At 39.7% G+C, this 18,063-nt stretch overlaps 1 protein-coding gene across 1 annotated transcript in view; it reads right to left on the bottom strand.

The window, feature by feature from the left end:
- The window catches only part of EFTUD2 (elongation factor Tu GTP binding domain containing 2), a 110,379-nt gene that overhangs the window by 24,915 nt on the left and 67,401 nt on the right, over positions 1-18,063 (bottom strand). Inside the window, exons 14-19 of the mRNA XM_033917934.1 lie at positions 17,466-17,601; positions 16,836-16,963; positions 15,455-15,648; positions 7,484-7,595; positions 4,864-5,004; positions 3,719-3,820 (exon numbers count right to left, since the gene is read on the bottom strand). Coding sequence (XP_033773825.1) covers positions 3,719-3,820; positions 4,864-5,004; positions 7,484-7,595; positions 15,455-15,648; positions 16,836-16,963; positions 17,466-17,601 — 813 coding nt within the window. The remainder of the gene's footprint in view (positions 1-3,718; positions 3,821-4,863; positions 5,005-7,483; positions 7,596-15,454; positions 15,649-16,835; positions 16,964-17,465; positions 17,602-18,063) is intronic.

Genomic DNA, 18,063 nt, shown 5'->3' with positions numbered 1-18,063 from the left:
ATGTGAATATAGGATCTTTTTGTGTCAAAAATTCTTTCAGTTTTGCAGGGTCTTGAAAGTATATGGATTTATTTCCACTGGATACTCTCATAGTAGATGGATAATATAGTCCATATATGTATCCTTTTTCTTTCAGCTGCTGTCTGTATGTGAGGAATTGTTTTCTTATGTTTGCTGTATATCTAGCAAAATCCGGAACTAAAATCAGTTTTGATCCTTTGTAGTTCAAGTTTTTATTTGCTTTTGCCATTTTTAATATTTCTTGAGCTTGTTGATACCTTAAAACCTTGAATATCAAAGGTCTTGGAGCTGCCTGATTTACTGGCTTTCTTGTGGGGATTCTGTGGGCTCTTTCAATTTCTAACGGCCATTTTGAATTGAGCTGAAGTAGTTTAGGCAAAAGATTTTCCAGGAATTGCACAGGATCTCCCCCTTCAATATTTTCAGCCAGCCCCAAAATTCTGATGTTCTTTCTTTTTCCTCTATTCTCCATGTCCACCATTTGATTTTTTAAAGCTGTTATTTCTTTTTTATCTTTGTCATATTCCTGTGTGAAGGAATCAAACCTCTCCATTTTTTCTTCCAGCACTGTCATTCTCAGTCTCTCCGTTTGGATCTCTTGTTTCATGTTGAGAAGTTCTTCTTTTACTTCAGTTATTTTATTGGCATTTTCAGTCAGCATCAGTTTTATTTTGAAGAGTTCAGTCATTATATCAGATTTTTCAGTCAGTTCTTCAGTCTCCATCGGGAACGGTACACTCGATGGTGACAGGGGAGTAACTTTTGTTCTTTTTGCTGATATTCCTGAAGTTGAAGGTTTTTCAGCTTTCCCCTGCTTCATGCTTGCCATCTCCGACGTTGTTTTATATATTTTTAGTGGCGATTTGAAAAAGTGAAAGTTTTATTTTTGTTCCGTTTGTTGCCTGGATACGGGAGCGCTGCGGTTAGGCTGCCATATCGTGCGCGCTCCAAGCCACGCCCCGGCTTGGATAGTTCTATGGAAAATTTATGGGATGCCTTTAAGGCTACCATGAGAGGTTCTTTTTTTAAAAAAAAATTCTTTATTCATTTTCATATTTTACATGAAGTGTACAAAATATTGAATTACAACTAATGAATACACAATATCACTTTTATATCTATTACATAATATTCTAAACATATTTTTATCCCCTCCCCCACCCCCCACCCTTCAAGTACTTTCCAATCACCTTATACATATTGTATACCATATTATAACATGTTATGTAAAATTATTTTCACTACCCCCCTCCATGTGTGCCATAAAGAAGACAACGAAAAGAAGAAAAGAAGAAGAGAAATCCTACTATTCATTCACTACAATATTTTGTCAATGGCCCCCATATTTTTATAAATTTAGGATATGTCCCTCTTTGTATTGCTATTGCTCTTTCCATTTTGAATATATGACAAATTGTATTCCACCAAAATGTATAATTAAGGTTACTATGATTCTTCCAGTTATTGGTTATATGCTGAATGGCAACCCCTGTCATGACTAGTAAAAGCTTGTTATTTTCTGGTGAAATTTGACTTTTTTTTCTCATCATCATTCCAAATAACAAGATTATTAATAATAAATAAGGTTCTATTATTTCTTATTCTGCTTATATTAGAAAACAATTTAAAAAGCAATTTTCAGAATTAGAAAAAGAAATGAAAATTGTGGAATCTAAATTAACAAATGGGAACATAATACGTTGCAGGATCTTTTAAAAATAAAAGGTAAATATAATGAACTATCTTCAAAATTAATTAGGAAAGATATTTTCTCCAAACAAACATTATATTATGGAAATTCTAATAAGGCGGGAAGATTATTGGCAAGTTATCTTAAAGCTAAAAAAAGAAGGAATAACATTATGGCAATTAAGGATAAAGGAGTTATACAAAATCAGATTGAGAAAATATTAAATCAATTTCTAACTTTTTATAAAGATCTGTATACTTCCGAGCGGACAGGGAAAAGGATGGATTAGAATTTTTAAATTTAATTATTGGACCTAAGGTTCCGGTTCATATAAAAAGAAGTTTAGAAATGCCGATATCTCTAAAAGAATTAGAAACAGCGTTGAAATCTCTTAGAGTTGGATCCACTCCAGGTGGTGATGGTTTTACAGTAGAATTTTATAAAGCATTCCAAATTTTTCTTTTACCTCATTTCTTAAATTTATATCAGTCACAACTTACTAAGGGTTGTATTACAGGTACTATGGCAGAATCATTAACTATTGTTTTGCCTAAGCCAAATAGAGATCCTACTTTGGTTTCAAACTACAGGCCTATCTCTTTAATAAATGTAGATGGTAAACTTTTGGCTAAGATATTGGCTTTGCGCTTAGCCAAGGCTCTCCCTTATATTATTGATATGCACCAAACAGGATTTGTTGCTAAAAGACATTCATCTAATAACTCTAGATTAGCGTTCCATATGCTAAATTTAACCAAAAATATGAATGATCCAGCTTTTTCTGTATCCTTGGATGCAGAGAAAGCTTTTGATAGAGTTCAATGGAATTTTATGTATCAAGCATTAGATTGGTTTGGTATAGGTCCTTAATATATACAAAGGGTTAAATCATTGTATAGCTCCCCTTCTGCAAGATTGAATATTTATAATAATTTGTCAGAAAAATTTAACTTGCAGAGGGGAGTTAGACAAGGCTGTCCTTTATGTCCTTTGTTGTTTGATGTTGTATTAGAACCCTTGTTATTAGCCATTCATCAAGCAAACGGGATACAAGGTATTCCTCATTCTGATTGGGAATATAAAGTTTCAGCATATGCAGATGATATTCTGCTCTATTTGAGAAATCCAGAAATTACTATTCCATGTTTGCTAGAATTGATTGATACATTTGGAAAATTTTCAGGTTACAAAATAAATTGGAGTAAGTCTGAAATTCTTCCTTTAAATGTGTATTGTTCTAAAGGATTATTTGATTCTTTTCCATTTGTATGGAAAGATGACTTAAAGTATTTAGGTATTATGATTAAAAATAATTTAGACGATACAGTTAAAGAGAATGAAAAACTTTTATTAAAAAGAGTTACAGAGTTGTGTGAGCAATCGTGCTTTAAAGCTGCCGCTCCTCTCCATAGAATATCATATTGTATATATATATATATATATTGAATATGATATTCTATATATATATTGAATATGATATTCTATGGAGAGGAGCGGCAGCTTTGAAGCACGATAATTATCTGTGGGAGCCTCAACCCTGATGAAAAGTATTCTTGAAACATGTGCATGTTGGTAGAGGCGCTCCCAATATTCAATTATATATGATAAGAGAAGATAAGTATCTATAAAATTCAACATAATATGAAAAAAAAGTTGGTAAACTATATATATAAAATATACAAAAAGTATAAAATAACGATCCTATGACGATCGTGTTATTGTGATTTGTTTCACATAAACCAAATGGGTTCTTTAGCCCTCTGAGGATCATATCAAAAGGAAAAAAAGAAAAAAAAGACAAAATAGGAAGACTGGATTGATTATATTGGTGTTACTCTGTTGACTCAGCATTTTCCTGCTTTTTACAAATGATCTTACTTTAAAGAAAAAAGATGAGATTTAACAAGGAGTAGATATCAATTACCACAGAGGCTGAATATTTTTTTTTTCAACAATGCTGCTGATGGCCAGCCATTGAAAACGAGAAAGCAACAGCCTGCTGCTTACCTTGATGTCAATCTCAGAGTACATCTTCCGCAAATCGTGCATCACACAATCCAGATACAGCTCACCTGTACCCAGAATAACGTGTTCTCCAGATTCTTCTACCTGAAAAACATGATGAATACAGGTATATCAGGCACATTGATGTTCCTCTGCAGGTTTATTAGCACAAGTGAACCTCTATACTGTATATGCAAATGAATCCATCCCAGTCTGATCATGTGCCTTCAAAAGCATCTATCAATACAAACTTATGCCTTTACAATAGTTGCATATTTGAATAACATTGAGTGTGCAGCAGACTGTATTTTTAAAAAATGCTGGCTGATGTGGGCAAAAAAAAAAAATCCATTTATCCAGGACAGCCAACAACCAGATAAATTGTGTTATTGCCCTACCTCTGTATTTGAACCACCCTGGCACTATCCAGATAGTGCCAAGGCTGTCTATAAAGATATTAAACTTCTACATACTGGTCCCTAAGAACATAAGTAGTGCCATACTGGAACAGACTGAAGATCCATCAAGTCCAGTATCCTGTTTCCAACAGTAGCTAATCCAGGTTGCAAGTAACCATCAAGTTCCCAAAAGAGTAAGGATAAATTAGCTTCTTACCTGCTAATTTTCTTTCTTTTAGTCTCTCCAGACCGGCACAACTCACTGATGGGTAATAGCTCACCATGACCAGCAGGTGGAGACTGAGACCTGCTGGTCATGGTGAGCTATTACCCATCAGTGAGCTGTGCCGGTCTGGAGAGATGCTGAAAGAAAACGGATTTTATGCTGCTTATTCCAGAAATAAGCAGTGGATTTTCTCATGTTTATCTTAATAATGGTTTATAGACTCTTCTTTTAAGAATATGTCTAAACCTTTTTCAAACCCTGCTAAACTAATTGCTTCTCCTAATTATTTAGGAGCAAAGAGAAGCAGAAACTTGGGTGTCGAGGAACTCACAAATCTCTACCGATGAGTCAGGCTGCTAAAATGCTGGATTATACCAGTGCAAATATTTTCTATACCACAGTGTTTTACCCACTGAAATGGGCAATCAGAAACAGTGCAAACTTACCACACAGCATTTCTACTTTTAAATTTATCTGCGGATTACACTGCACAAAGATGGTGTCACTCTTAATGGCTACTGTACCTTGGTGGTGAGAGAGGGGTAGCTTTTATTGACTTTTCTCAGCCCATCTAGCATTTTTGGCAGCTCTGATGGATTGACAGGCTCCACAGCAATTTTGATGACTGAGGTAGTGTTGAATTTTAGTGGTCGAAATATTTGAGCCTAAAACCAGAAAAGAAAAGCCAACTAAATCCTAAGTTTCAGGAAGCAGCTAGCAGCCAGAGACTATAATCATTCAAGTAAAATCTTTTCCATTTAAATGGAAATGGATATAACTAGGACCCTCTTCCCCCAATTTTCCGCTATCCTGTATCAAGAGTACATTAAGAAATACATTATTACTTTAACATTACAATAAATTAGGATATTTTTCTGCAATTATGACTTTGCTTGCAACAAATTGAAAGACTCAGGTAAGAGGGTACATTAAAACAACTACCGTATTTTCGCGGATATAACGCGCACCATTGTAAAACGCGCACAGGGGTATAGCGCGCAGAAATCACGATGATATGTACAAAAACTTTTCTATACCGCGCTCAGGCATATAACGCGCATGCTGCCCGACTCTCCTCTGGCCACCCCGACTCTCCTTTCGCTCTCCCCGACTCTCCTCTGGCCACCCCGACTCTCCTTTCGCCCTCCCCGACTCTCCTCTGGTTGCCCCGACTCACCCTGACTTTCGGTGCACTGCCCCGACTCTCCTCTGGTTGCCCCTTCACCCGCCCTGACTTTCGGTGCACTGCCCCGCCTCTCCGTGCCTGTCCCCCTTGAAGATCTGCCTGTCCCCCCTTGAAGTCCTGTCCCCATCCTGAAAGCCTGATGCCCCCCCTCGACGTCCGATTCTTCTCCCCCCTCGGCAGGACCACTCGCACCCCCACCCCGAAGGACCGCCGACTCCCCGACAATATTGGGCCAGGAGGGAGCCCAAATCCTCCTGGCCACGGCGACCCCCTAACCCCACCCCGCACTACATTACGGGCAGGAGGGATCCCAGGCCCTCCTGCCCTCGACGCAAACCCCCTCCCCCCAACGACCGCCCCCCCCCCAAGAACCTCCGCCCGTCCCCCAGCCGACCCGCGACCCCCCTGGCCGACCCCCACGACACCCCCACCCGCCTTCCCCGTACTTTGTGTAGTTGGGCCAGAAGGGAGCCCAAACCCTCCTGGCCACGGCGACCCCCTAACCCCACCCCGCACTACATTACGGGCAGGAGGGATCCCAGGCCCTCCTGCCCTCGACGCAAACCCCCCTCCCCCCCAGCCGACCCGCGACCCCCCTGGCCGACCCCCCCACCCCCCTTCCCCGTACCTTTGGAAGTTGGCCGGACAGACGGGAGCCAAACCCGCCTGTCCGGCAGGCAGCCAACGAAGGAATGAGGCCGGATTGGCCCATCCGTCCTAAAGCTCCGCCTACTGGTGGGGCCTAAGGCGCGTGGGCCAATCAGAATAGGCCCTGGAGCCTTAGGTCCCACCTGGGGGCGCGGCCTGAGACACATGGTCGGGTTTGGCCCATGTGCCTCAGGCCGCGCCCCCAGGTGGGACCTAAGGCTCCAGGGCCTATTCTGATTGGCCCACGCGCCTTAGGCCCCACCAGTAGGCGGAGCTTTAGGACGGATGGGCCAATCCGGCCTCATTCCTTCGTTGGCTGCCTGCCGGACAGGCGGGTTTGGCTCCCGTCTGTCCGGCCAACTTCCAAAGGTACGGGGAAGGGGGGTGGGGGGGTCGTGGGGGTCGGCCAGGGGGGTCGCGGGTCGGCTGGGGGGGAGGGGGGTTTGCGTCGAGGGCAGGAGGGCCTGGGATCCCTCCTGCCCGTAATGTAGTGCGGGGTGGGGTTAGGGGGTCGCCGTGGCCAGGAGGGTTTGGGCTCCCTTCTGGCCCAACTACACAAAGTACGGGGAAGGCGGGTGGGGGTGTCGTGGGGGTCGGCCAGGGGGGTCGCGGGTCGGCTGGGGGACGGGCGGAGGTTCTTGGGGGGGGGGCGGTCGTTGGGGGGAGGGGGTTTGCGTCGAGGGCAGGAGGGCCTGGGATCCCTCCTGCCCGTAATGTAGTGCGGGGTGGGGTTAGGGGGTCGCCGTGGCCAGGAGGGTTTGGGCTCCCTCCTGGCCCGATATTGTTGGGGAGTCGGCGGTCCTTCGGGGTGAGGGTGCGAGTGGTCCTGCCGGGGGGGGGGATGTATCGGACGTCGGGGAGTCGGCCGGGCAAGAGGGCTTGGGCTCCCTCTTGCTCCGATCGTGGATGCGGGTGCGGGTGGGAGCGCGTGCGAGCGGTCGTTCGGGGTGGGGGTGCGAGCGGTCCTGCTGGGGGGGTGAATCGGGCGTCGGGCGGGGTGGGAACTATGTTTAAAAACTTTTGTATACCGCGCTCAGGCATATAACGCGCGAGGGGTATGCGCGGTACGTAAAATCACGTATAACGCGCGCGTTATATCCGCGAAAATACGGTAATTTCCATTAGAATAGGAGGTTATGGCCCACTGAAGAAATCTGGCAGAAAAATATCACCATGACCCATAGATGTACTGTAAAAGTGTTTTATTGTGTAGACATATGAAAGGTCAAGAAAATGAAAGACACGAAAAACAGTTATCAATAACAGTCCCTCATCTTGTCTTGAATAATTATGCTACAGGCATACTGTACCTCCTCATTGCCTCTGGGTTCAGTGATAGTTGCCGTTTTCACGATGGGCTGATCAACTCCTTCAATCAGAACCCAGTTTCCAGCTGGTACACGGTTCACTTCAATATGGTATCTGAAGGAAAGACAAATGCATCCACCTGAACCTTTTTGTTCTGATGTTCCTGTGCTCTTAGGGTAAAGGGGATGGGACTTGTATACCACTTTTTCTGTGTGGTTATGTATTTTAAACAGTTACTTATTTTGTACCTGGGGCAATGAAGTGTTAAATGACTTGCCCAGAGTTACAAGGAGCTGCAGTGGGAATTGAACTCGCAACCTCAAGGGTGCTGAGTCGGCTGCTCTAATCACTAGGCCACACCTCCATGCCACTAAAGAGAAAGAAATCTCACAAACAAACCCACGCCCATTACCTTCTTAAAAAAAAACAAAACTTTTTTCCTTTTAAATACTCATGTTTTGTTGACTTGCAAACAGAGGAGAAAGTTGAAAATTGGATAGGAAAAATACTTTTGTTTTTCACAAGCCCTAGACCTTAATGGAATCTTTCATACAGCTGAAACCACCAGAAAGCTCAAACAAGTAAACAAATAGCTAAGAAAAGAGACGATACTTGTAACAGGGGTTCTCTGAGGACAGCAAGCATCACAGGTTGGTGAGCAGGAACTGCCTATTGTAAGTTCAAATGTACAGTGCTGTGTATGCCTCTCAGTGCATTTGGTGTGGCCAGAAAAGTGCTATTAGAATCAAGGTGCTTTCATCTTGATGAAGTTTGAATAGAGTTTTCTTTTTCTTTTTTCCAATTCTTAATTATTTTCAAAACTTACAATAAGTGTAACAATAAAATACAACATTTTCTTCAATACCACACTTAATACTCTATTAATATCTATTTCAGAATTAATTCCCCCCTCCCTCCTAAACAATCACAATTTTCAACATATAAAATTTCTATATTGACCCTCATTCTAATATATCCAAATTTATTATCCTATCAGACCCACAACCTCCCCCCTCCCGGATGTGCATGTTTGTAAGGGAAAACAACATTAGACGTTACAATATTTTGCTAATGGCTCCTAGGTCTTTTGAAATTTTTTAAAATTTCCTTTCTGAATGGCTAATGTTCTTTCCATTTTATATATATGACACAATGAACTCCACCAAAAATTATAGTTAAGCCTTTTCCAATTCTTCCAACTGCTCGTAATTTGTTGTATGGCGACTCCTGTCATTATTAATAAAAGCCTGTTGTTTTTGGCTGATATTTGACTTTTAGCTCTCATTGATACACCAAATAGCACAGTATCATAGGATAATGCCACATGATTTTCCAATAACAATTTATTTGGTCCCATATTGATTTCCAAAAAGTCAAAATAAGTGGACAATAGAAAAATAAATGATCTAAAGTCCGTACTTCGAGATGACAATGCCAACATTTATTTGACTTAGAGCTATCTAACTTTTGTAACCGAACAGGGGTCCATAATGCTCTATGTAAACAGAAAAACACGAGTTTGTCTCATAGATGCTGACATTGTACATCTCAACCTCCAAGTCCAGATTTGTGGCCATTGAGACGCAGAAATTTGATGCTTGATCTCAATACTCCAAATGTTCCTAAGCCCAGTTTTTGGTTTCTTGTTTATAAATCCAGCTATCAATTTATACCACTGTGCGAACTGATGTCCCAGGAAGTCCACCTGAAAGCATAAGAATTCCAAACTATATTGATGATTTACATTTTTCCATTCAGGGAACCCCACCTGAATGGCCTGCTTCAGTTGCAACCATCTAAAACTTTGTGATTTATTAAGTCCAAATTTATGTTGCAACTGTGAAAAGTCAAGCAACTTACCATTAGAAATAACATCCTCTAAAATACGTATTCCTGCTATCATCCAATGCTTTCTCTATGAGTGGGATTGGAGGGCAAATGTACAAGAAATTGTTTCCACACTGAATCAGAAATGCATCTGAAGCAATGCGGCTGGTGGCATAGAGTTTGGAACAGAATTGTGGAAGCTTGTTGTTGTGAGGGGAAGCAAAGAGATCTATATCCAATGTTCCTCATTGACAGAAGATCGGATGTAAGGTAGATGTGCTGAGAGACCATTTCTGAGGTTGAAGTCATCTGCTCAATCTGTCTGCAAGAACATTTTGCTTCCCCACTAAATAAACCGCCCTAAAAAGTATTCCATGAGCAGTAGCCCAAGTCAAAATTTTGATTGCTTCCACACAAAGGGGATAAGATCCCATTCCCTCTTGTTTGTTCAGATAGAACATGGCAACTTGGTTTATCTATATGAACGAGGACTACCTGGAATATCTTGTCGCTCGAGAAGATTGATATGCAGTTTTTATTCATGGCGAGATCACACTCATTGAGTATGTAGACCGTCTAGATGAGCGCCCCAGCCTAGCAATTAAGCATCTGTGGTTAAGAGCTTTTGATGCTGAAGGAGCTGGAAAATCAGTCCATCTGAGTGATTCCATCCACCACTGGAGAGTGTTGAAGATTCGGGGTGATATGTATCAGACAGGGATCCTGTGGCTTGGGATCACTGGTATGACAGAGTCCATGGTGAGATCCTAAAGAATGGGGTAATGTGAACTGTTGATACCATGTGACAGAGAAAGTGTAGCATCTTATGGACAGAAGTGCACTTGAGGATGGAGATTGTCTACACAAGTAAATGAGATTGTCAACTCTCTGCTTTGGTAGAAAAGCTCAACCCTGAATGGTGTCCAGGAGAGCTCCTATGAACTCTTAAGGTTTGAGATGGGTGTAGATGTTATTTTTGGTAGTTGATGGCAAACTCAAGAAGCTTGAAGATACAAACTGTTGAATTTATGGTAATTTGAGCTGTATATGATGAGGCCTTTGTCAACCAGTTGTCCAAATAGGGAAATACGTGAAATTCCCACTTGTGAAAGGTTGCTGTCATTACCACTAGGCACTTTGTGCAGACAAGAGAAACAGAGGCCAGTCCAAACAGCAAGACCTTGTATTGGAAATGACGATATCCTATGTGGAAGCGGAATACTTCTTATGTGAAGGGTGGATGGAAAAGCTTATCTCCGTTTTCTAGTAAGAGTAGTAGGACTGTTCCCAGAGAGACCATGCAAAATTTCTCCTTCAACAAGTATTTGTTCAGGTCTCAGAAATTTAGAATGGGCCGATCTTTTTTTGGTATCAAGAAATACTTTTGAGTAGAACCTCCGGCCTCTCTCCTTTAGAGGAACAGGCTATATTACGTTTTGCTGGAGAAGGGCTGAAAGTTCTTGGTGAAAGAGGGTCTTCTGGAGGGAATTGAAAAGAGACTTTTGGAAGTTTTTTGATCCAACTGAGAATGAGCCTGTAACACCTGTGTCTTTTGTTGCTTTGCACAAGAGCACTGGTGAGCAGACCTAGAGGATGATGAAGATGGCTGACAATGTTTCACATTGTAATAATATGAATGCCTGAATAGAGCAGAATATCTTCTTTAAAAAAAATATGTAGAGGCTTATGGTTTAGACAAAGTTTCAGGTGTCTGCGCATTTTTAAAATTTGATCAGCTACTTCCTCAGTCTTACCTCCAAACAGGTCATCATCCTTGCAAGGAACATCAGAAAGGCACTCCTGTACCGAGGTTTCAAGATCAGAGACTCTGAGTCAGGATTAATGACACATAGCTATTGCTACTGCAGATGTTTGACAAGAAACATCGAATATGCCCTTAGCTAGAAACTTTCTCAAAGTGAATAAATTCTTAGACAATCGTTGAAATTCCTTTAATTTCTCAAGGGAGGAATTCCTCAAAAGTTGGAAGTTGTTTAATTAAAGATTTTAAATAATTAGAGGTATAGAACTGGTAATCCAAGATTCTACTTGTCAACACAGATGATTGAAAATGCATTTACCAAAGGAGTCTAATGTGATGGCTTTTCTTCTGGAGGAGCAGATACATAAAGCTCTTGAACTGCGCAAACATTTTTAAAGCAGATTCCACAACTAGAGAATGATGTTGAAGTTGTTTTTTTTTTTTTAACCTGGACAATTTTGCATTCTATATGTTGTGTCAATTTTTTTAGGCGCTACCTGATCTGAAAGAGTGGTCTCCCAGTTCTTAAAAAGTGCATCTTTCATGACTCTATGTAAAGGCACTTTGATACAATCATTTGAAGGTGATTTGTAGTCAGAGTTCAAAACGTTTAGAATGTGGTTCATCCTGTCTCCATTTTAATGGGCAGAGCTTGACCCATTTACCTTAGAAAGCCAGTAAAGGACACAATTTCTGGCGGAGACTTTCACCTCTGAGGAAGAGAAGGATCAGAAGGGATACCATACGATTCTTCTGCTGATAAGTCTGGCAGATCCTCATCTGAGTGGTTGGCAATATCTGAATTAGACTCCTGAAAATATTCTCTCCTAGGTGAACCAGGGAGTGTGTGTCGAGAGGAGCAGCAAAGCAGGGGTCGATGCTCTGACTCCTCTGCTCATGATGCATGTATGGAGTGGGTCCATGCTGACTCCGATGCTCAACATTGAGCAGGGGTACGTGACTTCATCCTTGATTGATGCCTTATCAGATTGGGCAGGGGCAGGTATAAACACCTTTAAAGAATGGGTCTGAAGTAGCCTCAAAAGATCTCTCTTGGATAGTTGGGTCTGCACAGGAAGAGACATTGGTGTGAAAGCAGTCTGTGGTGCTTGTAATCTGGGGTTGGGAGACCTTCATGTTGAGGAATGCCTGGAAGGAGACATGGTCTGCAGCAATGCAAAGCAATCCATAGTGTGTCGTTACTTACTATGCATCGAGGAGGTGGACATCTATAAAGACACCCTGCCAAACCTAGAAGGGGAGGAATGTTTATGCTTCTTGGTTTTCTTACATGAAGTATCCCCTGATGCATGTCAATCTCGTTTCTGAAGAGAGCCTGATGTTTGATCCTCTCTATGTGGTGTTGGTGCACATGGTATCGATATTAATGCAATACAGGTTGAGTATCGAACGTCAAATCTTCTGCCATGCCAGATGACTAAACGTTTATCACAATGGATTTGTCTGGCTTTCAGTGACCTCTTTTGCATACACAGACAAAATTCATAATAAATGTCCTGATGTTAAGGACCTAGACACTGAACATATCAATTACGATCTGGTTACATTGAGTACTTTCTTGAAGCTGCTCGGCACCCTCTCTGACATGGAGGGAAAAAATGATGATGCTAGTTAAAAAGTAGGATAGCCTGGGGAGCTCAGGTAAAAAGTATACCAAAAAATGTTGATATTCCCTGGGTCAAAAAAGGGTCTAAAGTGGTCCAAAAGCCAAAAATTGAATTTTTTTTTCTAATTCTTTATTCATTTTTCCATCTTACATCAAGTTTACAATAATACAACAATTAAAACTTGTATCACTTGACATTCTTTCTCATTTCATCTTAAATACATAAAATTATATCCTCCCCACCCACCCTTCCCACATATTTTGATCAGAAATATCGTATATTATATTCTTATCTATTTGATTAAACCTTTAATAAAACTTAATACCCTCCCCCCATATGTATAAATGTACTTTCATTGGAAAATGGTGTCTAATCATTGCAATATTCTGTCAATGGCCCCCAAATCTTTTTAAAATTATTATAATTCCCTTTTTGTATGGCAATTGTTCTTTCCATTTTGTAAGTATGGCACAACGAATTCCACCAGAAGGTATAATTAAGTCTACTGTAATTTTTCCAATTATTGGTTATATGTTGTATGGCGACTCCTGTCATAATCAGTAAAAGTTTATTATTGCTTACTGAAATTTGACTTTTTGTTCTCATTGACATACCGAACATAATTGTATCATATGATAATGCTACATGGTTTTCTACTAAACAATTAATTTGAGACCAAATTGATTTCCAAAAGGCCATGATACAGGGACAATAGAATAATAAAATGATCTAAAGTCCCTGCTTCTAGATTACAATGCCAGCATCTATTAGACTTAGAGCTATCTAACTTTTGTAATTTTACTGGGGTCCAAAATGCTCTACATAAAAGAAAAAACCAAGTTTGTCTCATAGATACGGACATCGTACATCTCATTCTCCAAAACCAAATTCGTGGCCATTAAGACGCAGTAATTTGATGCTTTATCTCAATGCTCCAAATGTCCTAAATCCATTTTTAGGTTTTTTATTTACAAATCCGTTTATCGATTTATACCACTGTGCGGCTTGGTGACCCAAGAAGTCCACCTGAAAACATAAGAACTCCAAACTATACTGATTATTAAGATTTAAATAAATGAAAGATTTGAGAGGGGGGGTTGACTTTTTAATATTCGATATGAAGAGTACGAATGATTTTATTATATTGTATGTACCAACTGATATTAGTATGGTGGGTGGGAAGGGGATACATTTTATTTTGGGAACATGTGTGGTATTTCAAGTGATGTATTAAGTTAATCTGTTATTATTTTCTGTACACTTGATCTAAATATGGAATGTTTACTTGCAATACAAAATGGTCATTTTAATAGATTTAAAGATGTGTGGAGGCCAATAATAAATTATCATAATGATTAATATTAATTTATTATTCTTTTTCCTTATATGATAATTGACAGAATGGGGGGGGATGGGTGGGTTATGATAATTTAATATATATGTACATAATTTAATTGATTAATATACATAGGAATTATATTATTCATGTATAGATATGAGATGGGGGTGGGATATAAATCTTTTAGGTATATATTGTTATGGAATTATCAAGTGATAATGTAATATGTTGTGTTCATATTTTAATGTACACTTGATGTATATGTTAAAATGAATAAAGATTTGGAAAAAAAAAAAAGATTTTTCCATTCAGGGAACCCCTCCTGAATAGCCTGTTTCAATTGCAACCATCTAAAGCTTTGTGATTTATTAAGACCATATTTTTGCTGCAACTGTGAAAAGTCAAGCAGTTTACATTTGAAATAACATCACCCAAAATCCGTATACCTGCTAACATCCAATGTTTCCAGATGACCTTAAATCCGCCAATTTGAATCTTGGAGTTTAACCATATGTTTGATTTGTTGATTTATAGATGGGAATAGATGTTAAATTACTAACATAACGCAGAGTTTTCCATGTATCCACAAATATTCTATTTTCTTTATATATTCTAGGCAATTTAATACTAAGAACATGACATAAATGAGTCGCCATTCCAACCACAACCAGTCTGGGGTATTATCAATGAGCTCTGGGAGGACCCAATACATACCCTGGCGCAAAATATAGGCTTGATGATACCTATAAAAATTGGGAAAATTTACCCCACCCTCTGCAATTGGCTTTTGTAAAGATACTAAAGCAATTCTAGGAGTTTTGCCCAGCCAAACAAATTTTGTAAGAATGCTGTTTAACTTTTTATAAAAGGACCCCTTGAAAAAATTGACAAAATTTAACCAAATTTGAAGAAAATACTAGATAAAAATGAAGACTTATGAGGAAACAAGAATAAAATAATATTGGGAACGCATGAAAAAAAAGGGAAGAGACCAAAGCCCGCTTTCTCAACTGCATGGAAAACTTAGAACTGTTGGTCCTGTATTCTGAAGTCGGGCAGGAAGGCATCAACATGCACACAATGTGGACATTGCCTAAAAATTTAAAGTGACTGCAGTTGACAGTGTCTATACTGGGTTCCGTGGATGATGTTGCCCACATGTGAAAATATTATGCCTGTTTGTCCTCGGAGAATAGCACAATACCCAGTCCCATGCAAAAGAATCAAGGTGCTATCTGAAATCAGCCTGTGATGCGGGAATTATGACATACACATACATACATACACACATGCATGCACACAAACTATAAACAAAGTGAATTTTCTTTGTAACAGCTCTTTTGATTTTATTATATAAAGAACTTTTGAATGATGTCCCCACTCTCCACTTCAGTCTCATCATTTTGCTGGTCAATACCTTGCCACAGAGATCCAGAGTCGCCCGATGGTGCAGATCTGAGAATCCTCCTCATCTTCCAATGTATAGTTTTCCCCCAACACCTTCACAGGCTGCCCAGCATGGATTGTCCCACTCAACACCCTGCCAAAAGCGTGAAATTGAACACCATCATCTGTGCTATACATCTTCGTTGTATGGCACATCAGAGGGCCCTGTTCAAAACAAAGCAAAATCAGAGGGACATCAGTGATCCTTCAGAGTGCTTTGCTCCAAGTAAGAATCAGACTGCCAAACAGTCTTACAGACCCAACACATAATTTTCAATTTCTCCTGCATTTCCCTTCCCCCATGGTAAGCAAACACAAATGAAAAAAGTGGAGATGGAACTGTACACATCAACCAGAGATAATATACATTTATTAAAAGAAATCTATGTTTAATATTTGGTCAAAATGTTAAGATCAGTCTATATTGCAGACCCAAATTAAATAATCAATCTATATTACGTGTTGGATCTAGGTTGAAACCAGTCTGTATTGCACTTAGATCCAACATGTAATACAGATTGCTTATCTGTTTTGGGTCTGCAATATACTGTAGACTGATCTTAACATTTTGACCAAATATTAAACAGTTTTAATAATAAATATATATTATCTCTGGTTGATGTGTACAGTTCCGTCCCCACTTTTTCCATTTGTGTTGGGGCTAATGATAAACCACAGGGAGTAGCTATACTGCAGAATTTCTCAAACCTGTTCTGGAGACCCAAAGATAGTTAATTTTTTTTACAATATAGTTGCCTGGGTTTTGGCATTATTACCTGGAATTATATATGATACTCCCATCTCCTTTTGAGGACTGAATAATCTGCAGAAGTTGAATAACCTGTGTTGTTTTCAATATACTACCTTTTATTTTTTCCTGTATTTATTTTCCTAACAAGTTTCTGCATGCTTTTTATTTTCATTTCAGAATAAAAAAATATTTTTATTTATACAATGTCTACAAGGAATATGATGGATCTTCAATGTATGAAAACTGATCTCCTGTATATTCACTGTGGACATCCTAAAAATTCAACTGGCTAAGGGTCTCTAGGACAGCCCCTGCAAGGCACTTAAACGGACTTGCCGTGTGTGATTACATAATATATTTACCATTTTCTGACAATAGTATCTGTATAACCTTGTATTCATTCATTGGCATATGCCGTATTTGTATTAGTATTATCTGTTCTGTATTATTTGAAATGAAATAAATGTCAAGTTCCCAACGTCTGTTAAACATTACAATTTAGAAATAAAGTGAACTATGATGGAGCATGGCTATCCACATCAGCAAGACAAGCAATAAATGTGCATGAAATGACAGGTTGAAAGAGGATGCGATTTCTTACATCAGGGTCACATTCACTCATTGTCTCTCCTAGGTCAGAATCAATGCCACCAACGTATGTGTGCTCAATTTTTGTCTTGGCTCCAGTTTTTGGAGAGGAGATATGCTGTACACACATGTCCACAAAGCCTAGAGTAAGAAAGTAAAAATTATTAGTGATTAGTCTATATTTGGGTTAGGGTGGGAAACAGGTATAATATGGTCATGGAAATATTGATAATATGGGGGGATATTTATTTGTTATATTTATAAGAACATATGTATGTAATCACAAGTGATTTGGTGAAAATTGTCGTATTATTTTTTAAGTACACTTGTTGTAAGAATTAAAAAGGAATAAAGATTTTTTTTAAAAAAAAAAAGAAAGTAAAAATTAAAGCAAAAAGAGTTAACAATATCCTTAGCCATCCAAAACCATGAGCACAAATTTCATCTCTCACATTAGAGGATGGATATATCACATTCAAAAAGACAGGTAACATTGCTTTGGCAGTTTAGTGCTGGGGAAGTCCAAAGAAACTCAGAGAGTAATTTATGTTCTTAACTTATGCTCATGAGAAGATGCATGCTCACATATAGGGCTGCATACATCTCTGGAAGCAGCAGTGGACTGAGGGAACAAGCACATCACCTGTGAAATCTCCAAAGAATTTATTGCACACAAGACGAAGGAGGGGCCGAATGTTCAGTTTCAGTTCCTCTTTGGTCAGGTGGATTCCCAGCTCATCCAGAGTCTGAGGGAGAGTGGTGTCCACATCGCCTACCACCTGAGGAGAGATACAAAAGGTCATTACTACAAGCCCCATAAGAATGCCACTGTAAAACTATGGAACTGAGAACTGAGTTAGGTCTTGTCTCCAGGGCAATCAGACCCTGCAAGAGAAGAACTGGATGAAGTGGAAATTTGAGACATTTGTCCCTCTTCTGCATACCATGGCTGATGTGACAGTGCAAGCTAGAAGGATGCTAGGGGTGCATAGGGAGAGGTATGGCCAGTGGGAAAAAGGAGGTATTGATGCCACTGTATAAGACTTTGGTGAGACCTCATTTAGAATATTGTGTACAATTCTGGAGGCTGCACCTTCAAAAAGATACAAAAAGGATGGAGTCGGTCCAGAGGAAGGCTACTAAAATGGTGTATGATCTTTGTCTTAAGGCGTATGGGGACAGACTTAAAGATCTCAATCTGTATACTTTGGAGGAAAGGCAGGAGTGGGGAGATATGATAT

This window comes from Geotrypetes seraphini, chromosome 13 (assembly GCF_902459505.1).
Source record: "Geotrypetes seraphini chromosome 13, aGeoSer1.1, whole genome shotgun sequence".
NCBI classification, from domain to species: Eukaryota; Metazoa; Chordata; class Amphibia; order Gymnophiona; family Dermophiidae; genus Geotrypetes; species Geotrypetes seraphini.
This window is presented reverse-complemented; position numbering and strand designations above follow the sequence as displayed.